Consider the following 23868-nt stretch of genomic DNA (forward strand, 5'->3'; position numbering starts at 1 on the left):
GTTTGTTCCTCATTACAGAAGTAACATGGTTTTGTTGTGAAAAATCTGGAAAATCCAGATAAGCCAAAGGATAAAAGTTAAAACTACCAATAATCCCATGTCTAGAGCTATCCACTATTAAAAGTTTTTTTAATTAGAGAAATTGTGGGTTTACAGAAAAATCATGCATAAAATGTGGAATTCTCATTCTCCACCTCACCACCAGTATTTACATTGGTGTGGAATATTTACTACAATTGATAACACATTTTTTAAATTGTACTATTAATTAAAGTCCATGGTTTAACTTAGGGTTCCCTCTTTGTGTAGAGTAGTTCCATGGACTTATAAAAAAATTATTTTTCTTTTACCATATATACAATCTAACATTTCCCCTAAGAGTTTTTAATAAATACCCTCCCAATCTTTTCCAAAGCTTTTTTTTTGGCATGGACAGACACCAAGAATTGAACCTGGGTTTCCAGCATGGCAGGTGAGAACTCTGCCACTATGCCACCATTGCCCGCCCTCCAATGCATTTTTATGCATACGAAATTGCTAACATTATACACACTGCTTTCCATCTTTCACTCAACAACATACATCATCAGCATCTTCCAAGTCACAGATATTATTCCACAATATCAATTTTACTGGCTCTATAATATTGGTTCACTGTATAGATGAAATTTATTTAACACCAATTTCTGATTGTTTGACAATTAGTTTACTTTTGCAATTATGAATGCTACTTCACAACAAACATATTTGTAGACATTTGAGCATACCCATGCTTACTTCAAATAATATTTTTTTAGAAATAGAATTGCTAAGTCAAAGACAGAGTAAAAATTTAAAGCTTTTGTTAGAAACTGACAAACTATCCTCACAAAAAGCTGTACTAATTGACACTCCACCAGAGGATCTGAATATGTTTATTTTCCTCTAACTTCTCCAAGCCTGAGGTGGTGGTTGTGGTTTTTCCCATCTATACCAATCTGATAGCTGAAATCACTGCATCTTACTGCTTTATAATTGGTACTTCTTGGATTCATCCTGATAATGAACTTAAAAATATAGCAATTTATATTTCTTCTTTTGTGAATTAGCTGTTCATATTTTTCTGCTGGAGGTATCTCCTTATTCACTTTCCATTATCACACTCGGTTCCTTCTCAAGTCTCTGGGGTTTCCAATTAAAAATGAGTCAGGGGAAGAGAAGTCATGGTTAAAGCAATGGAAAGGGAGACCCCTAAAGATAAATGGACCTAGAATTATTTAGGCTAGATAATGGGAACCAAGAGTGCTTTTAAAGGAGAGAAATATTTGTATTTTGCAATTAAGGGAAGATGTGAGAAAAAAGGTTTGCTCTTTTGAGCACTCCCTTTCTCCTCTTAAACATAACTCAAGGGACACTGAGGACAGGGGAGAAGAGGGAAGGAGGCAGTTGCTAGAGTTGGAGTTAGGAATTCATCCATTTCAAATTGCCCTCTCAAGACTTGGCCACTAAAATTATCAACCACAAGACAAAAAGGTGATAAATCCTTCATAAACCAGCCTAAGGTTAGATAATCAAACTCACTTTCTGACATGAGTCTGGAATATACTGGAAGTTGTGACCTTTCTCTCTTTTAATATATCAAAAGAGAGAACAGATACCCATTTATTTGAGCTAATAAACCTAGGAACTCACTCAAGGCCCATTTACCCTAATAAGTAATAGGAGTGTGAGGAGTCCAGCAGGGTGAGTGAAGAAATATGGAGCAGCCTGATGTAAGCCCCATCAAAAAAGATGATGTTTAGCTGCTTCAGTTCTGTGGACTTAGAAATTTGTGTGTTGTTTCACTTGGAGTATGTGCTGGTTTGAATCTGTTATGTACCCCCAAAAAGCCGTTCTTTCAATTGAATCTTGTGGGGGTAGGCCTCTTGTTGGGTGGGATCTTTTGATTAAGTTGTTTCCATGTAAATGTGACCCCACTCATTCAAGGTGGGTCTTAATTCGCTTGCTGAGGTCCTTTAAGAGAGCTGAGAGTTTAGAGAAGCTGAGAAAACGCCCTAGGAGAAGCCAGAAGGACCCATAGGAGCTGAGAGAGCCATTATGAAACCAACCCAGGAGAAAAGGCCCAGCAGACATTACCCTGGGCCTTCCCATGTGATAGAGAAACCCCCGAACCAGCTGCCTTTCCTCCAAGAAGGTATCCTTTTATTGGTGCCTTAATTTGGACATCTTCACAGCCTTAGAATGGTAACTTGTAACTGAATAAATGCCCTTTATAAAAGCCAATCCATTTGTATATTGCATTTCAGCAGCTTTAGCAAAACGAAACAGGGTGTAAGCCCTTAAGTCTTGTGATGATAGATGCTGTTTTGAAGACTTAAGACCTATAAATAGTTCCTATCACTGAGAAACCAGCCACTAAGCCGTCTGTGACATCTATAAGTTGGAAGCAAAAATCAGACACATGTCCCACAACAAATATGGATCATTTCAAACTCATTTCAAAGAAGTAAATCTGCAGGAAGATCAACTTTCCAGAGTAAAGACATATACTATGAACAACCTTAGATTTTGTAATATCATAAGAAAGCTGTTGAAAGTGAAGAAGATGCCAGACAAACCGCTATAAGAGGAATGCCCATCCTGACAGCAAACCACCAAGAACACATTATTTCTGTCGGCTGCTTTTGAAGAGATGATGAGTGCCATAAACCAAGGCACACCATCCTTTTTTTAAGTCTTTAATTCTAGGAAGCAGCACTTAAGGGGCAATGACTGCCCTCCTGTGGAGCACCGACTCAATCTTTTACACAATACTTGAAAATTTTGTATACTACCTACAGCTTGTCTGTTCCTTAATGTTAACAAGACAAAACAAAACACATAGCATATGTGCAACACTGAAATACTTTGAGACCCACTAGCCATGCTTCAGCTGGCAGCTCTGTGAGCACACACACACTCATGGCTGTGATTTTTATATTCCATATTTTCTAAGAAAACTTGTTTTATGGTGTTTCACAAAAACAAAAAACAAGACCCACCATTATCCAGTGCTCCTTCACCCATTTTGGCAAGCATTATATCAAGGAAATTTATTAATGCTCTCAGCTGTGCAAAGCTTAAAGGTTATATGCACAAGTTTAACTTGTACAAGAGGAAAATTCTAAGACTATATGATACTTTGGAATAGGGACCCAGAACTAAAGTTATAATAGCATTTCCCATCTTTATAGTAATTTATAGTTTACCTGTACAGTTTACAGCAATTTAAAATACTTGATTTTATCTGGCCCTCACAACCACCCCATAAAGGATGAGTTTTATTATCCCCAATTTTAAGAATAACACCACAGTATTTTAAGTGACTTTACTAAGATCATTTATCCACTAGAGCCTTACAAGCTCTAATTCATTTTTATTTTTCCCTAAACCTGAAATTTAGCTTTCCAGTCAAAGGCTTTATTGATTTGGAAGCTGTCCCAAAGACAAACATTCACAGTTTGAAGGATATATTTAGTGGAAAGGAATGTGAGGTATAACTCACAGAGAGTAACACTCAGGCCTCGGCTTCCTCATCCATAAAAAATAAAAACGTTAAGTCACTGAAAGGCACAGTTGTCAGGAGACTATGACTCCATGATTCTTCCATCACAGAGGCTGTTTGTAGGAGGTAAGCATGAGCTGTATGCAAAGTCAATAAATGAACAAAAAACAAAAAAACCTGACTGGTGTTCATAAAAGCAGAGGCAAACCCCATGCTCTGGAGGCAGAGAGGGAGGGACACAAACTTGCAGTTTGCCCAGGCACCAGAGAAACAATGAACCTCAGTTCTTTCCTCACTCAGACTCTTCAAGATGCTAAGAAAGGATATCAGGGCCTTGGATAATGGGGCAGAAGGCACTACATAATGAACATTAAAATAAATAAAATATTCCAAGACAACGTGGCCACCCTTAGCTAAATTGCTGGAGACCAGCATGAAAGGATTCCTTTCCCTTGTTTGATCCCATGACTGTTACCTAGAGTGAAAAAAAGAGGCCAGTGGGCCTTGGCTTGGGTTTATGGCTGCACAATTCAGCTTTCTGTTCAAAACCAGCTTGTCTAGGTACTGCCAGGCATACCTGAAGGTGCAACAGAGGAAAGGGCTCTATTTCATTCCTTTTTCCCTTCCCTTTAACTATCCTACAATGCAGCATTCCTAAAGTGATACTAGACATTTCTGAGCTACATCCAGATAAAGCAAGCCGTAAAATTACACAATACTTCCATTCGAAATCAGTTATCTTTTATTTCCAAGTACATAAATAGGATGTCACTTTCAGAATTGTTAGCCCCTTGTATTCACAAGGTCATTTTCAGATTTTTTATGCAAGGAATAATACAAGTATTTGTAGGTCGGTCTGTCTGTAGTTTTATGGTAACTTAGTGTTCCCCCTGAGAGCTTATGTCTGCCCCTAAAATAATGCTACTCCCACCAGGCCCTGGAACAGGAGCACTGTGGGGTCGGGCCAAGCACGTCAGAGGAACAGCCCTGCAGAAGGCAGCAGAGTTACCTGGTCAAAGCTAGATTTTTTTTTTTTTTTTTGCATGGGCAGGGCTCTGGGAAAGGCAAGTTTTTGCTTTCCTCTTAGAAGGGTCAATAAATTGCCTAAAGAAATGAAAACTATTTTAGCATCCTAACTGCAGTCTTAATAAGTAGAGGACATAGATATTTCGATCACTTCTATTCTTGAGGCAATCAATCCAAAACCTTTAACAGATCAGATAAGGTTCAGGTCAAGAATCAGCAGGGGTAAGAATGGGGAAGAAAGGAAAAAGTATCAGAAGCAGTATGACACCAGCTGCTTCTAAGGATTTGGGTCTTTCTATTTGCTTTCTAAAAGGGACCGACAGAGATGAGAACAGGTAGCTGCTGTTCCTTATACCCTGTGTTAGTTTGCAAACTGCTGGAATGTGATAAATCAGAAATTTATCACATTTTCTGATTGGCTTTTAAAAAAGGGAATTTAGTAAGTTACAAGTTTACAGTTCTAAGCTTATACAAAGCCAAACTAAGGCATCCAGGGAAAGATACCTTAATTCCAGGAAGGCTGATGGGTCAGGAACACCTGTCAGCTAGATAGATATGTTGCTGGCATCTGCTGGTCCCTTGCTCCTAGGCTCCATGCTTTCAGCCTCTGTTCCTGTGGGGGTTTCATACTTTGCTTCTCCGGGACTGGCTTTCATCTCTTGGCTTCCCTTGACTCTCTCCAAGTTCTGGCTTGCTCAACATCTCATGGCAACATCTGTTGGGCTCCAAGAATCCTCAAAAATTTGTGTCTCTGTTCTCTAAGTGTCGAAAGCTTTGTCAGCTCTGCTCTGAAGTCTCTGCTGACTCTGTCATTTCTGGCTATCTCCAAAATGCTTCCTCTTTTAAAGGAGTCCAGTAAACTAATAATCAAGACCCACCCGGAATAGGTGGAGTCATATCGCCATCTACTCAAAGGGCCATACCCACAATCAGGTGCATCACATCTCCATGGAGATATTTTAATCAAAAGTTTCTAATCTAGAATATTGAATTGGGATTAAAAGAAACGGCGGCTCCCACAAGATTGGATCAGGATTAAAACATGGCTTTTTCAGTGTACAAAATAATTTCAAACTGGCACACACCTCAACCCTACACACACAAAAAAGAGGAAAATAGCAAGAAGGGAAATCGCTGAAATTCATGAACTCCAAACAGAGAACATCAAATTATTATTTCAAAAACTTCCTCAATCAGGACATACTAATCATTTATTAGTTTTCAAAATGCTTACATAAAAATCCAGACATAGCAGCCTGGAAGGGATATTCAAAGTCACGGAGTCCAAGCCACCTCACTGATGAAGTGGCAGGTACAGAAGGTCTTCAGGTAATGGTAGAGCCAGGAAAGGGAGACTAGGTCCTGACTTGCATTTCCCATCTACTTTTATTATGGTTTTTTTATATTATAGAATAAAAGCACATTACAGAAAAATAGGAACTAGATGGGAATGAAGCCACTCATAATCTTATCATCATGATATAACCACTATTAGCATTTTATTCTTTTTTTCCATATGGTATAGGTTCCCCCCCCCAAATGATTATAATCATATTGGACTAATGTCCTTACAAATATACAGGCCCCTTACATTACTACTAACACAATTAGGGAAGAAAAACTGAACACTGGTATATGGAATAAAATTTGACAACAGATAAACTAATTTTATTATCTTTGCTAAGAGTTGGTGCCCTCAAAGACATGTTTGCTTCTCATATCAAGACAGAAAAATATACAGCAGAACCTACTATTAGTGTTTGAAATTCAAACCCCCTTTTACAGAGCGTTTAAATGGAGCTCTCAAGAGGCCCTGAGACATAAGAAGCAGATGGCTTAGCCATGATCAGTTCTATAGACCTACCTGGTGCATCAGGTACTTGGAGAGGAATGAAAGGATCGGACACACTAAGAAGTGGCAGGCTGGAATCCACAGTCTGCCCACCCTTTCTTTTTTCAGCTGGAGTTGATTGAAGGGGAAGGAAGAGTCAAAGGGAGGATAAAAGAGAAAGCAGAAAACATCATAAATCTAAATGAATTTACCATCTATTAACTAACAGCTCACATCATAGAGTATGTCTAAACTTATATACAGAATAAAGCAGGATGAATAGTTACCTTCCAGTGTAATGGCCAGTTATCAATGAGATATATAATATGACTCTTGAACATATAAGATTTAGCTATTGATAAGACCAGGATATTAATATAAATCTGAAATTCCACTTGTTCTAAAGAACCCACAGTGATTTCTAAGAATTCTCATTGTAATTACTGCCCATACCACACACTCTGGCATGTAAACCTGTCTATTTTGTAATCCAGCATATGTATATAGGTACTACCAATACAGCTATTACCCCCTTGAGGGACTTTTTAGGGACTAAGTCCTATTATATCATCGTGCCTAAAATAGTGTCAAACAGACATATAGGAAGAGACAGAAATAGAACTTCTTGCCTATTGCTAGATTAATCTAATTAATTAATCTAATCTCTATTTGCATACATTGAATATTTGGTAAATCTAGAGATTTACCAAAATCTATACATCCTACAGATTATCAGACCCTGTGATGGGTAGGTTAATGTGTCAACTTGGGCACGTGACGGTGCTCAGTTGTCTGGTTAAGCAAGCACTGCCTTAAGCAGCACTACGAAGACATTTTGTGGCTGGTTAACAAACCAGAAGGCTGGTTTATTAAATCATCAGTCAGTTGATTGCATCTGTGGTTGATTACATCTATGATCAACTAAGGGGATTGTCTTCTGCAATGAGAAATTCAATCCACTGGATTTAATTCAATCACTCAAAGATTTAAGTAAGAGGCAATGATTTCAGCAGTCAGAAGAGAGAACTTTCATCTCTACTTTAGCCAGCCAACCTGTCTCTGCTGTGGAAGAGGCTGAGAATGAGAAGGTGTTCATTAAACACCTTCATCATTGCTGACAGCCTGTGGCCTGCCCTACAGAATTTGGACTTGTGCATCCCCACATTTGCATGAAACACTTTTATAAAATCTCCTATCTGCAGATATCTCCTGTTGGTTCTGTTTCCGTAGAGAACTCTAATACAGAGCCCAGTGGCTTATAATCTTCTCATACAATTTTCTTATTTTCCAGAACAGAAAATGAAGCCCAGAAATTAAGTGATGGGCCAGAGAAGAGCTAGGATCACAACTCAGGTCTCTTGATTTCCAATTTATCAATCTTTACATTGCATTTTTTTTTTGTATGCTGTATTGTGGGGGTCACATTTCATTCTTTTTCCCATGTGACTATCCCATTATAGCAGCACCCTTTGTTGATTTTTTTTTCTTCTGGGTGGGGAAGTGCATGGGCCAGGAATTGAACCTTGGGTCTCCTGCATGACAGGCAAGAATTCTTCTACTGAACTACCTTTGTATCTCTTACCTTGCACTTTAATATTACATTTGCTCATTAATTAAAATCTCATTTGTATTCTATAAAGTGTTTTAAAAAAACATATTAAGATAATTATAGAATCACAAAAAAGTTGCTATACATAGAGTCCCAGGTTCCACTTCACCCAGGCTCCCCCAATAGTGATACTTCACATAACTGCAGTACAGTACCACTGGCACTGGTACAATACTCCTAACTAGACCTTATTCCGTTTTCACCAGTTTTTCCAAGCAATCATTTGTGTGTATGTGTGCATAGTTCTATGCAAAGTTATCAAATGTATAGATTAATGTAGACACCACCACAATCAAGAAATAGAATTGTTCCATCACCTCATAATCAAGAAACAGAATGGTTTCATCAACCCAAAGGAACTCCCTTCATGTGACCCCTTAATGATCACACACAGATCCCCACAGCCATCCCTATCACTTAGAAACCACGCATCTGCTCTCTATTGCTATAATTTCTGTCATTTCAAGAATGTTATTAAAACTGGTCTTAATTAAGGGTCTTTAAAGGTAGAAGGAAGAAAGGGGGTGAAAATCATTGCTCTTAGGTCTCTGAAATATTTAAAAATGAGAAACAATGAAATTAAAATAAAAATAAAAAGAGCAAGCTCTAAAACTGAAAATAAAGTATAATTCAACTTTGAAAAAATATACATGTAGAAATAAAATGCCAGCTATGATTTTTACTGGGAGTGGGACTTTTCTTCTTTGGGTTTTTATGCATTTTCCAAATTTTCACTAATGGATGTGTATAAGTAATCAAAATAGCAATATTTTAAATAAAGAAAGCAATGTCAAATTCTAAATTTCTGCCTATTTCTCCTCCACTGTATGAAATCAGTTAATCAACATCTTTGTAGCTTTTACCATAAAAATGTTTAAAATAACACTTGTGCCATGTTCCCTAACCCACTTCCAAACTTCCTACATTTTTTCCCCCTTGGTCAGAGTTTTAAAATCAGAAAATGGTCTGAGCTTGATTAGAAAACTTATAGAAAATGGTGCTGCACTGCCTACAAATGAGGGCAAATTACGTTCTGGATTTTAGGTATAATTTTTCTTTCACCTGTAAAGAAAGAAGGAATCACTGAAACACTGAAAAAACAAACAAACAAAAAACACATTCACACTGTAAGCAAGCAAACAAGAAAGAAGGGAAAATACCAACTGTTTATAGAAAAATGCTAGACTGACTGAAGGAAATATGAAAGCCATTTCAAAATATTTGTAAAGCTTAGAGGTTCCTGAGACACGGTTAAGACTGCAGCCTCTAAGCTGAGCTGGGCCTCTGAGTTGGAATGCCCCAGGTACAAATCTCTATTCTGTCCTTCTCCAGATGTGACCTTGGACTGTTGGAAGGATCACCTAAGCTAATGCACAAACAAAAAAAAGCGCTTACCCAGAAAATGTCCGCTGTATTTTCATACCTTTACTAACTCAAATAGACATTTTTTTATGGTTGGGCTTTTAAGTCTTTAAAAAAATAAACTGTCATTTGTTGCCTTCAAAGTAGGCATAAAAGGGGAAGAAATAAAGCCCCCCCCAAAGAAAAGCCTATTTAAAAAACACTTCACACAGATAAACAATAAGCAGAAAACCCCTTCATTCATTCAACAAATCTATGCGTCAAACACTAATAAACGCTAGGATTCAGCACCAAAAAGACTCTTCCAGAACATATTCCAACCTCCTCTCCTGGAAAGCTATATCCTACATAAATACTTGGTCATTTTGATGTTCTACCTCAAGGTCAGTGGTCAACACTTTATGTATTTGGTAATTTAAGCACCACCTCATACCCTATAAATAGGTACCAATGAAGATATCATTCAAGCTATCTGAATAAAGATATTTTTAATATCTTCTAAACCAGCTTTGAAGCAGCAACTTCATTAATAGTTAGTTTTTTCAAATAAAGCTGAAGATCAATCTGCTAGAGACAGATACAAATGAAGAGCTGTTAGTTAGTTGTTAGCATGGCTTTAGGAGAAATAAAAAGTATGGGTGGGAAGTTCAGAAAAGATCTACTCAAGGCCTGAATGAGAAGTTACTTTCATGCTTTTTTTTACCAACTTGTTTTTAAGATATTGAGGGCCAGAATTAGAATGAAAAGATTATGCAACATAAAAGAGGCAGATAGATGATGCTGAAAGTCACAGAAAAATAATGCAAAGAAACAAAAAAATTCCTCATAAGTAGAATTAAAAGAAGTGCTCCCAAAATTCACAAGAAAAACAATGAGATTAAAATAGTAAAAAAAAATAATACATATAAGAGATGAAGACTGAAGAGTCAATAGGAAAATCATTTTTCCTGATGGAGAACAGAACAAATCAAAGCAATGAAATGACAAAGTTAGAATAAGAGAAAAATCTCCTGAGCTAAAGAAAGCTCTGAATTTCTAAATACAAATTATCCACCAGGTGTTAAGCAAAAAGTATAAAAAGAGATTTATATCTAGCTATAACCTGGTGATAGTTTTGAAATTCAAAGGCAGAAAATTTAAAACACATAGGCAGAGAAAAAATAAAACTACCTACAAAAGAACAGACTTTTCCTCTGCCACATTAAACACTAGAAGATGAAGAAAACACATACAGAATTTAAAGGGAATTGTAACCTAAGACTATCTATCAAGCCAAGGTGTCATTTGTCTAAAAACAACAAAAACATATCCCCAGAAAAGCAAAGATAATTTAAAAGTATATCAACCAAGAATACACTCTGAAAAAATTTACTTGAAGAAGTACTCTAGGCCAAAGGGAGATCATTTTTAAAAACCAAAAATGGTAAAAATTATGATATAAAATATTTGGTAATGAGTATTGAAATAAATTAACCAAAAATTAAACTTAAGTAATTAATTGTAGCTATGAGTACAAAACAAAAGAATTCTTGAAAAATAAGATATTTAATGCAAATTTTTTGTAATAACAAATTGAGTCTAAAAATCCTAGATTTTATTTTAAAAAAACAGGCAGTAGAAGGGGGGGAAAAAAACATGCTAATTTCTTCATAGTGAAGCATCAATGTAAAATGTTTCATTATTAATGGTAGAAATTAGAGAATTGTCAAAATTGGGATCTTTAAAAAATAAAATTCCAAAGAGGCTGGATAAACGACCAAGATAACGGATTCATTACAAAACACCACAGAAAAAAACAAAAAATATCAAATGAGAATACAAAATTAACACAAAAGAAGCAAAATAAATAATAAGGAAAGAAAATAAAAGATATGAGGACATGAATAATAGATACGGAAATAAATGTAAAGATGTTAACTTTCCTGTTGAAAGACAGACTTTTGGGGTGAGTTGAAACTACTGGGCGGTGCGATGGTGGCCCAGTGGCAAAGTTCTCACCTACCATGCCAGAGACCCGGGTTCAATTCCCGGTACCTGCCCACGTAAAACAAAAACAAAAACAAAAAAGTTCAACTACTTGCTATTTAGGAGTAGCATACCCAAAACCAAGGTGGTGTTAACAATTAATATAAAAAAATGGGCAAAAAAAGCAAACAAAAGCTTTTTTTAAATTAAGGTATAAAGTATTAAAGGGAATAAAGTACTAAAGGTAAAAAGTATTAAAGGGAATAAAGAAAATAATTTGTATGATTAAAGAGTACAGTTCACAATGGTATGAACATCCTAAATCTTTGTCTTAAATACTACTGGATAATAATAAATAAAAGTTAAATATATATAAAGCAAACCACAACCCTACACAGGAAGAGGAATGAAATGGTACAGTTGATACAGTAGGTGGATATTAAACTTCAAGCACCATGAATTGATGCTTAAAACATTTTCAACTGACGAAAATGTCAATAAATTAAAAACTCATATATGATGAATGCCCAGCTATGTGATGATACTGTGAACTACTGACTGTATATTTTGGATGGATGGTATGGTGTGTGAATATATCTCAATAAAATTGCATTAAAAAAACAAACTCGTATAGACCAGACCACAAAGCTCTAAAATGAAAATTAATGCAAAAAAATAAATAACAAAACTGCTTACTAAATGATATCACTCCCAAATAGTTCCAATGCCTATTTTAAAATAATAACAATTAGACATCATACGAAGACTTACAAAACAGCTCCATAAAGCTCAGTGCTTTTTTACTAGGAAAACACATATCTATTAGAAAGCACTCTCAATAAACACAGTAATCCTCAAAGGTTGGGATGGGATGGTGGAATTGGAAAGAAAAAGGAGAAAAGGGGGTACTGGAATATTTGCATTATGAAAAAGCATCCCCAGAAATTATAATGAGCCTCTTTCCCCATTCCCTCGATGGCTTAAAATCACTGCTATAGTGAGAGAAATACTTTCATAAACATAATACTTTTCATAAAAAAAGAATAAAAAATAAATTTACTAAGTGTTCTTCTTGAAATCAACAAAGCAAACTTATGAAAAATAGGGAAATGTAATTTAAAAGATAAAAGCAGAAGTTAAAGAATTACAGAAGAGAGAAAAACAGTACATTTTATAAATTCAAGAGCTGTCTTTGAAAAGATAATAAATCAGTAAACCTGTAGCTAGTGTTAACAAAAAATAGAGAAACGCAAATACATCCAATTACAACTGACATATATAATTATGTATTTTGCTTCTTTGGTGTTTATATATATATATATATAAAAGAATGACATATACAAAGAAAATATTACAAAATATTTATCTGTATGTTATCAAACTGTAGATGATTTCCTAGGAAAATATAATTACTAACCTTTCCTCAGCAAGTGGCAAAAAAACTGAGATATGAGGATCTGGGGCTAGAGGAGGTGAACACACCCCAGCTCTGCCACTCACTCATTATAAAACCCTGGAAGAGATGTAACCTGTGCCTCGCACCTCAACTGTGAAATGCATATGACATACCAACCTCAAAAGATTAGAGAAGATAGTATTTGTCTAGCACAAATCACAATAGTGGAATATTTACAATATATGACATAAGAAGAGCTCTTATCAATTAATAAGGGAAAAAAGGCAAAGAACGTGAATAGTACAACTCCAAAAGAAATAAAAATGGCTGGAAAACAAACATAATGTCTTCTGTTGGTGAGGAGATGAGGGGGAGAAAAGTATTTTCATTTACTTTTGATGAAAAGAAAATTTGTATAGCCTTTCTGGAGAGTAATCTGGTAATAGCAAAAGCCTTAAAACATGCACTTTAAAAAATTTTTTGGGTGCACAGGCCAGGAATCAAACCTGGGTCTCCTACATGGCAGGCCAGCGTTTTAATGCAAACACTTTTGATTGCAAATAATCTCCCTCAAGTTATCTTTAAAAAATTATAAAGAACGTATACAGAAATTTAGCTTCAAGAATGTTTATAAGGTGAAAATGGTTAACAATCTAAGTATTCATCAAAGGGTATAGTAAGTATAATGTCACTATTCTGTTAAGCTTCATGTTGTATATTATAATTATTGACATGAAAAACTACATGCCTGCCATGCCGTAGACCTGGGTTCAATTCCTGGTCCTGCCCATGTTAAAAAAAAACAAAACAAAAAAAACTACATATGCCCATGGAATATTTATAAATGAGTAACAAACTAGCCATAGTAAAACCCCTCAGTAACACTCTAAAGCTAAAATTGTATTGGCCATACTGTTTGCAGCAGTATTAAAATATAGTCTAAATAACTCTTGCTTAAAGAGTAAATCAAAACTGTAATTTAAAAATATCCAGCAAACAATGAGACTAAGAGAATATTACTTCTTTTTTTTTTAAATTTATATTTTTATTATAAACAACAAACATACAAACATTCTTGACCTACAAACATTCTTGATATGGTTACAATCAGTGGCTCACAATATCATCACACAGTTGTGTATTCATCACCATGATCATTTTTTTTTACTTTTTTTTTTTTATTAATTAACAGAAAAAAAGAAATTAACCCAACATTTGGAAATCATACCATTCTACATATGCAATCAGTAATTCTTAACATCATCACATAGATGCATGATCATCGTTTCTTAGTACATTTGCATCGGTTTAGAAGAACTAGCAACACAACCGAAAAAGATATAGAATGTTAATATAGAGAAAAAAAATAAAAGTAATAATAGTAAGAACAAAACAAAACAAAACAAAGCAAAAACCTATAGCTCGGATGCAGCTTCATTCAGTGTTTTAACATGATTACTTTACAATTAGGTATTATTGTGCTGTCCATTTTTGAGTTTTTGTATCTAGTCCTGTTGCACAGTCTGTATCCCATCAGCTCCAATTACCCATTATCTTACCCTGTTTCTAACTCCTGCTGAACTCTGTTACCAATGACATATTCCAAGTTTATTCTCGAATGTCAATTCACATCATTGGGACCATACAGTATTTGTCTTTTAGTTTTTGGCTAGACTCACTCAGCATAATGTTCTCTAGGTCCATCCATGTTATTACATGCTTCGTAAGTTTATCCTGTCTTAAAGCTGCATAATATTCCATCGTATGTATATACCACAGTTTGTTTAGCCACTCGTCTGTTGATGGACATTTTGGCTGTTTCCATCTCTTTGCAATTGTAAATAATGCAGCTATAAACATTGGTGTGCAAATGTCCGTTTGAGTTTTTGCCCTTAATTCCTTTGAGTAGATTCCCAGCAATGGTATTGCTGGGTCGTATGGCAATTCTATATTCAGCTTTTTGAGGAACCGCCAAACTGCCATCCACAGTGGTTGCACCATTTGACATTCCCACCAACAGTGGATAAGTGTGCCTCTTTCACCGCATCCTCTCCAGCACTTGGCATTTTCTGTTTTGTTGATAATGGCCATTCTGGTGGGTGTGAGATGATGTCTCATTGTGGTTTTTCATTTGCATTTCTCTAATGGCCAGGGACATTGAGCATCTCTTCATGTGCCTTTTGGCCATTTGTATTTTCTCCTCTGAGAGGTGTCTATTCAAGTCTTTTTCCCATTTTGTAATTGGGTTGGCTGTCTTTTTGTTGTTGAGTTGAACAGTCTCTTTATAAATTCTGGATACTAGACCTTTATCTGATATGTCGTTTCCAAATATTGTTTCCCATTGTGTAGGCTGTCTTTCTGCTTTCTTGATGAAGTTCTTTGATGCACAAAAGTGTTTAATTTTGAGGAGTTCCCATTTATTTATTTCCTTCTTCAGTGCTCTTGCTTTAGGTTTAAGGTCCATAAAACTGCCTCCAATTGTAAGATTCATAAGATATCTCCCTACATTTTCCTCTAACTGTTTTATGGTCTTAGACCTAATGTTTAGATCTTTGATCCATTTTGAGTTAACTTTTGTGTAGGGTGTGAGATATGGGTCTTCTTTCATTCTTTTGCATATGGATATCCAGTTCTCTAGGCACCATTTATTGAAGAGACTGTTCTGTCCCAGGTGAGTTGGCTTGACTGCCTTATCAAAGATCAAATGTCCATAGATGAGAGGGTCTATATCTGAGCACTCTATTCGATTCCATTGGTCGATATATCTATCTTTATGCCAATACCATGCTGTTTTTGACCACTGTGGCTTCATAATATGCCTTAAAGTCAGGCAGTACAAGACCTCCAGCTTCGTTTTTTCCCCTCAAGATGTTTTTAGCAATTCGGGGCACCCTGCCCTTCCAGATAAATTTGCTTATTGGTTTTTCTATTTCTGAAAAATAAGTTGTTGGGATTTTGATTGGTATTGCATTGAATCTGTAAATCAATTTAGGTAGGATTGACATCTTAACTATATTTAGTCTTCCAATCCATGAACACGGTATGCCCTTCCATCTATTTAGGTCTTCTGTGATTTCTTTTAGCAGTTTTTTGTAGTTTTCTTTATATAGGTTTTTTGTCTCTTTAGTTAAATTTATTCCTAGGTATTTTCTTTTAGTTGCAATTGTAAATGGGATTCGTTTCTTGATTTCCCCCTCCGCTTGTTCATTGCTAGTGTTTAGAAATGCTACAGATTTTTGAATGTTGATCTTGTAACCTGCTACTTTGCTGTACTCATTTATTAGCTCTGGTAGTTTTGTTGTGGATTTTTCCGGGTTTTCAACGTATAGTATCATATCGTCTGCAAACAGTGATAGTTTTACTTCTTCCTTTCCAATTTTGATGCCTTGTACTTCTTTTTCTTGTCTAATTGCTCTGGCTAGAACCTCCAACACAATGTTGAATAATAGTGGTGATAGTGGACATCCTTGTCTTGTTCCTGATCTTAGGGGGAAAGTTTTCAATTTTTCCCCATTGAGGATGATATTAGCTGTGGGTTTTTCATATATTCCCTCTATCATTTTAAGGAAGTTCCCTTGTATTCCTATCCTTTGAAGTATTTTCAACAGGAAAGGATGTTGAATCTTGTCAAATGCCTTCTCTGCATCAATTGAGATGATCATGTGATTTTCTGCTTTGATTTGTTGATATGGTGTATTACATTAATTGATTTTCTTATGTTGAACCATCCTTGCATACCTGGGATGAATCCTACTTGGTCATGATGTATAATTTTTTTAATGTGCTGTTGGATACGATTTGCTAGAATTTTATTGAGGATTTTTGCATCTATATTCATTAGAGAGACTGGCCTGTAGTTTTCTTTTTTTGTAATATCTTTGCCTGGTTTTGGTATGAGGGTGATGTTGGCTTCATAGAATGAATTAGGTAGTTTTCCCTCCGCTTCGATTTTTTTGAAGAGTTTGAGCAGAGTTGGTACTAATTCTTTCTGGAATGTTTGATAGAATTCACATGTGAAGCCGTCTGGTCCTGGACTTTTCTTTTTGGGAAGCTTTTGAATGACTGATTGAATTTCGTTACTTGTGATTGGTTTGTTGAGGTCATCTATGTCTTCTTGAGTCAAAGTTGGTTGTTCATGTCTTTCCAGGAACCCGTCCATTTCCTCTAAATTGTTGTATTTATTAGCGTAAAGTTGTTCATAGTATCCTGTTATTACCTCCTTTATTTCTGTGAGGTCAGTAGTTATGTCTCCTCTTCCATTTCTGATCTTATTTATTTGCATCCTCTCTCTTCTTCTTTTTGTCAATCTTGCTAAGGGCCCATCAATCTTATTGATTTTCTCATAGAACCAACTTCTGGCCTTATTGATTTTCTCTATTGTTTTCAATTTCATTTATTTCTGCTCTAATCTTTGTTATTTCTTTCCTTTTGCTTGCTTTGGGATTAGTTTGCTGTTCTTTCTCCAATTCTTTCAAGTGGACAGTTAATTCCTGCATTTTTGCCTTTTCTTCTTTTCTGATATAGGCATTTAGGGTAATAAATTTCCCTCTTAGCACTGCCTTTGCTGCATCCCATAAGTTTTGATATGTTGTGTTTTCGTTTTCATTCGCCTCGAGGTATTTGCTAATTTCTCTAGCAATTTCTTCTTTGACCCACTCGTTGTTTAGGAGTGTGTTGTTGAGCCTCCACGTATTTGTGAATTTTATGGCACTCCGCCTCTTATTGATTTCCAACTTCATTCCTTTATGATCCGAGAAAGTGCTGTGTATGATTTCAATCTTTTTAAATTTGTTAAGACTTGCTTTGTGACCCAGCATATGGTCTATCTTTGAGAATGATCCATGAGCACTTGAGAAAAAGGTGTATCCTGCTGTTGTGGGGTGTAACATCCTATAAATGTCTGTTAAGTGTAGCTCATTTATAGTAATATTCAGATTCTCTATTTCTTTATTGATCCTCTGTCTAGATGTTCTGTCCATTGATGAGAGTGGTGAATTAAAGTCTCCAACTATTATGGTATATGAGTCTATTTCCCTTTCCAGTGTTTGCAGTGTATTCCTCACGTGTTTTGGGGCATTCTGGTTCAGTGCGTAAATATTTATGATTGTTGTGTCTTCTTGTTTAATTGTTCCTTTTATTAGTATATAGTGTCCTTCTTTGTCTCTTTTAACTGTTTTACATTTGAAGTCTAATTTGTTGGATATTAGTATAGCCACTCCTGCTCTTTTCTGGTTGTTATTTGCATGAAATATCTTTTCCCAACCTTTCACTTTCAACCTATGTTTATCTTTGGGTCTAAGATGTGTTTCCTGTAGACAGCATATAGAAGGATCCTGTTTTTTAATCCATTCTGCCAATCTATGTCTTTTGATTGGGGAATTCAGTCCATTAACATTTAGTGTTATTACTGTTTGGATAATATTTTCCTCTAACATTTTGCCTTTTGCATTATATATATCATATCTGACTTTCCTTCTTTCTACACTCTTCTCCATACCTCTCTCTTCTGTCTTTTTGTATCTGACTCTAGTGCTCCCTTTAGTATTTCTTGCAGAGCTGGTCTCTTGGTCACAAATTCTCTCAGTGACTTTTTGTCTGAGAATGTTTTAATTTCTCCCTCATTTTTGAAGGACAATATTGCTGGATATAGGAGTCTTGGTTGGCAGTTTTTCTCTTTTAGTAATTTAAATATATCATCCCACTGTCTTCTAGCTTCCATGGTTTCTGCTGAGAAATCTACACATAGTTTTATTGGGTTTCCCTTGTATGTGATGGATTTTTTTTCTCTTGCTGCTTTCAAGATCCTCTCTTTCTCTTTGACCTCTGACATTCTAACTAGTAAGTGTCTTGGGGAACGCCTATTTGGGTCTAATCTCTTTGGGGTGCGCTGCACTTCTTGGATCTGTAATTTTAGGTCTTTCATAAGAGTTGGGAAATTTTCAGTGATAATTTCTTCCATTAGTTTTTCTCCTCCTTTTCCCTTCTCTACTCCTTCTGGGACACCCACAGCACATATATTTTGCGCTTCATATTGTCCTTGAGTTCCCTGATACCCTGTTCAAATTTTTCCATTCTTTTCCCGATAGTTTCTGTTTCTTTTTGGAATTCAGATGTTCCATCCTCCAAATCACTAATTTTATCTTCCGTCTCTTTAAATCTATCATTGTAGGTATCCATTGTTTTTTCCATCTTTTCCACTTTATCCTTCACTTCCATAAGTTCTGTGATTTGTTTTTTCAGTTTTTCTATTTCTTCTTTATGTTCAGCCCATGTCTTCTTCATGTCCTTCCTCAATTTTCGATTTCATTTTTGAAGAGGTTTTCCATTTCTGTTCGTATATTCAGCATTAGTTGTCTCAGCTCTTGTATCTCATTTGAACTATTGGTTTGTTCCTCTGACTGGGCCATATTCTCAATCTTCTGAGCGTGGACCGTTATCTTTTGCTGCTGGCATCTGGGCATTTAGTCAGATTTCCCTGGGTGTCGGACCCAACAAGGTTGTAAGATTTTTCTGTGAAATCTCTGGGTTCTGTTTTTCTTATCCTGCCCAGTAGGTAGCGCTCGTGGCACACGTTTGTCTCACGTGTTTGGAAGGGATCCCCCCGGTCACCGATCTCCGCGGCCTGGGGATTTCCGATCCAATTCTCTCCATTGGTTCGGTGGGCCGCGCGTGGTGGGGGCGTCAGCCGCTGCGGCTTGAGGGGACCCTGTGGCTGGTCGCCGGCCGCAGCGGGCCCGGGGAATTCGCCACCAGACCAGGAAGTCGCCTGCGGGGGAGGGGCGTCGGTCACCGGCCGCTGCGGCCTGGGGAATTCCCCATCAGACCAGGAAGCCGCCCGCAGGGGAGGGCCACCGCGGCTTGGGTAGCCCTCTGATCCGAGACTCGTAGCCGGACCAGGAAGCCGCCCGCAAAAGAGGGGCGCCGGCCGCCTCGGCTTGGGAAACTTGCCTGTCCGAGACTCTCAGCCGGCCCGGGCAGAATATTACTTCTTGACCAAAAAGGGACAAAAGAAGTGAGACAAAATAAACTTTCAGTGGCTGAGAGATTTCAGAGTTGAGAAGTATATTGGTTTGAAATGATGCAGGGACCCTAGAAAAGCCATATTTTAATCCTAATCTCATTTTGTAAAGGCAGCCATTTCTTCTAATCCCTATTCAGTATCGTAAATTTGGAACTGTAATTAAATCTCCCTGGAGATGTGATTTAATCAAGATTGATTTTAAGCTGGATTAGGTGACGACATGTCCCCACCCATTTGGGTGGGTCTTGGGAAGTTTCTGGAGTCCTATAAAAGAAGAAACATTTTGGAGAATGAAAGAGATTCAGAGAGAGCAGAGCAGAATGACATAGCCATGAGAAGCAGAGTCCACCAGCCAGCGACCTTTGGAGATGAAGAAGGAAAATGACTCCTGGGGAGTTTCATGAAACAGGAAGCCAGGAGAAGCTAGCAGATGATGCTGTGTTAGCCATGTGCCCTTCCAGATGAGAGAGGAACCCTGACCGTGTTCACCATGTGCCTTTCCAGATGAGAGAGAAACTCTGTGTTTATCATGTGCTCTTCTCACTTGAGAAAGAAACCCTGAACTTCATCGGTCTTCTTGAACTAAGGTATCTTTCCCTGGATGGATGCCTTTGATTGAACATTTCTATAGACTTGTTTTAATTGGGACATTTTCTCAGCCCTAGAACTGTAAACTAGCAACTTATTAAATTCCCCTTTTTAAAAGCCATTCTGTTTCTGGTATATTGCATTCTGGCAGCTAGCAACTAGAACAAGAGGTTATCCTGGAAGTTATTCTTATGCGTTATAGATATCCCTTTTTAGTTTATGGTATATTGGAGAGGCTGGAAGAAGTACCTGAAACTGTAGAGTTGTGTTTCAGTAGCCTTAATTTGTGAAGATGATATTGCATAACGAAATAACTTTTACAATGTGACTGTGTGATTGTGGAAACCTTGTGTCTCATGCTCCTTTTATCCAGGGTATGGACAGGTGAGTAAAAAAATATGGATAAAAAATAAATTTAGTAGATTAAAATACTAGCAGTTCATGAGGGGAGTAAGGGGTATGGGATGTAAGAATTTTTTCTTTATTTTTCTGGAGTGATACAAATGTTCAAAAAAAATGACCATGGTGATGAATACACAACTATGTGGTATTGCAAGCCATTGATTGTACATCATGTATGGACTGTGTGTGTGCGTGAAGATCTGTCAATAAAAATATTAAAAAAAAAAAAAGAGAGAGTATTACTTCTCAAAATCATAGAACAGGAGCTAAAGTCCCTATGAGAAATAAATTTAGGGTTTTAGGAAAACAAGAGAAAGGAAGAAAGAATATATACAGTTAAAAGCAGAAAGTATTTAGTATATTCTAAAAGATCAATATCAGAAGTCCATTAAATCCATATCCTACAAAGAATATATTCAAAACTATATCCACTGCTGAAGCATTTATAATAGTAAAACACTGAAACCAAGTTAATGTTTAAAAGAGGAATCTGGTTAAATATATTAGTATATATCCATATAAAGGAATTTAATGCAGATATTTAAAAAGTTACATTTTAGGAGCTTCTTATATGATTGGGGGTGGGGAAATATGCCAAGTTTATTAATTTTAAAAATTAGGGTTTAAAAAATAATAAGTACAATCAGTACACGATATGTGTGTCTATACATACATAACATATGCTTTAAAACATTTGTTCATTATTGCTTCTATAATTTTTTTTTAAGTCTCATTAAAAAATAAATACACAGCTCTCTGTCTGAGCACACACACATAAGCACACTTAGGATAGTCTCAGATATAAGACAGAACATTTAATTCCTTAGAATTCCTCAAATCATTCCAAAGAACCTAAGCACTTATAAGAGATTAACACAGAGAATATAGAATAGACTCCTGTGGTGGGGAGGGATTTTTCTTTTTTTTTTTTTTGGTTTAATGTTAAATGGCTATTGTTTCTCAATATTTGGAAATATTTGCTTAAGACATGTCTGTGGATGAAATAAAATAAGCCCTGTATATTACAGTCAGATCATCATGTCTTTAGTGATTTTAGATCTTTCTCTACCTTTTGGATTAGAAAGCTTTTGAATAAAGGAAAATATGAGTTACTGCCAGGATCTAGGGGGTCACTGTCATATCATCTGTGGAATGGAAAACAGTGTGATGGTAACAACAGTCAATCTCATGTTTCAGGTATTTGCCATACTAACCGGTTCCAGCAGAAAACGAGGAAGCGGCAAAAGCATCACCTTGAGTTGGTTGAAAGCCTGGGATCAAACTTTCAGCTGAACCCCCAAGCTTCTCCGGATATTTGCCTAGAGGGACAAAATACCACTCAGTTCATTCCAGTCAGAAGACTGATGCACGAGCGCGTACCCACATGTGGGTGGTGGAGGCACCCTGGGAATTGACGTCTGCATTATGGCAACACCTCAGGTATTCAAAGATCCTTGTCTGGTCATACGAGTAAATGAGAGAACAGCTAAGAAGAGGAAGGAAGCTTTTAAGAGTCAGAAGAGACAGCACAGAGTTAATTCCCTAAAGCTCAAGCACATTACTCAGCATAAGATTTCTCTGGCCCTCTCTCCTCTGAATCTATTTTTACATAATTCTAACAAGCTTGATTATCTGTTTTCCCTGTTGGATGCAGTTTAGAAACAGCAAATGAGAAGAGGGAGCAGAGGAGATGGCAGCAGAGAGAGGCAATGAGGAACAGGTACATCACAGCACCTTTGTGTGGACGCTGACAGCTGAACAGGGAGATGCGAGACTAGAAATTATTAATAAACTGAGATAGTCATTTCAAATTACATCATTTTGTATTTTCCCAGGGTGTGTGCTGTTATTTTTCAAAGTGTGTGCATGTGCAAGCACACAAACATGCATGCAAATGTCTGTGAGTTGCCTTCCAAATTAGACTGAGTTTGAGGGCAGAAATGATCTTTTGTATTTTTTTTTTAATCTTTCTATGGTCAGTCAATAGTGACATGGAGCTTTGAACACAGAGGGAAATTCAGTATCTACTTGAGGGCAAGTAGCTGTGACTTCCTGGGACAATAAATCCACTTAGGTTGAAGGAGAGGAAGGGGCTGCCATCACATTCCTCTAAGGAGAGACCACACACAATACCTCCTGCTCTGTGCTGCTGAATCTCTCCCAAAATACAGTTGCTTCAGTCAGGATTTCCTGAGGCTGGAAAGACTTCAGTTATTTGGGGGGGGAAAAAATCCATTTGTACGTACACTTCAAGATCAGGCCTTTGAAGGGATCTCCAGATACATCACCCCTTTAGAGTTTAGGTTCATTCTAATTCCTGGTTATTTTCCACCACAGAGAATTCACAATTGAGGTTTATGAAAAGATACCAATTACTCACCTTCCCCTAGCTTGGCAAAGTCCTTGTTCAGCAGTTCTTCAGCTGTGAGTTTGGAGAAATTGTCATCATCAAATGGATTCCATGTAGAACTCTCTGAAGGATTATAAACATTCTGCTGGGAGGTCCGAGGGGAGCCTGACGGAGTGGTGGTTGCAGACCTAGGTAGGTTCCCACCCCCACGAAAAAAAAAAGACAAATAAAAGTTGAACAGAAGGATCAACCCTGTTTTCTCTTTGTTTCTATATCAAATTCTCTTCTGAGTTAAACCATTGTTCCCACAGTGATTTCTAAAAGGGCTTTCCATGGGAATTGAACCGTTTCCACAGACTCCCTTTCCATCTTGACTCTCTACCTCCCACTACTTCTTTAATCTCCTGCTAAGTTTTCTGGCCTTGACTGCATTTCCTTTCCATGCAGGATCCCAAAGCAACCTGCTCTTAGCTTGTATGTTCTGAGGTGACCAGCCCCTGCAGGGGCAGGGGCTGAAGCCTATTCAGCTGCCCCTCACCTTTCGGGACCCAGAATGCCTAGAACGAAGGGCCACCAGCAGTGGTCACCTTCACAATTAAAGAGAAATGAAAACATTTTTCACCTTCTCGTGCTTCCAGTTCATCCTACATGATATTCCTCTAAAGTCTCTCTCGATGTCTTTTTTCATTTAGGTAGTGACTTAAAGATCTCTAACTTTAGAGCGTCTGGTTCCAAGAAAGCCAAGGGACTGAAATTGCTTTTATTCAGTAACTGTTCATCAAAACCCATCTTATG

At 36.9% G+C, this 23868-nt stretch overlaps 1 protein-coding gene across 9 annotated transcripts in view; it reads right to left on the minus strand.

Moving 5' to 3' along the window:
* The window catches only part of AAK1 (AP2 associated kinase 1), a 205646-nt gene that overhangs the window by 29008 nt on the left and 152770 nt on the right, over positions 1 to 23868 (minus strand). For 8 of the 9 annotated variants that reach the window (XM_077134450.1, XM_077134449.1, XM_077134453.1 and 5 more), the window contains exons 15-17: positions 23104 to 23261; positions 21938 to 22042; positions 6414 to 6509 (exon numbers count right to left, since the gene is read on the minus strand). In XM_077134450.1, the coding sequence (XP_076990565.1) occupies positions 6414 to 6509; positions 21938 to 22042; positions 23104 to 23261 (359 nt within the window). The remainder of the gene's footprint in view (positions 1 to 6413; positions 6510 to 21937; positions 22043 to 23103; positions 23262 to 23868) is intronic. The other variant, XM_077134454.1, reaches the window with a different exon arrangement.

Source organism: Tamandua tetradactyla, chromosome 17 (genome assembly GCF_023851605.1).
Source record: "Tamandua tetradactyla isolate mTamTet1 chromosome 17, mTamTet1.pri, whole genome shotgun sequence".
Taxonomy (NCBI): domain Eukaryota; kingdom Metazoa; phylum Chordata; class Mammalia; order Pilosa; family Myrmecophagidae; genus Tamandua; species Tamandua tetradactyla.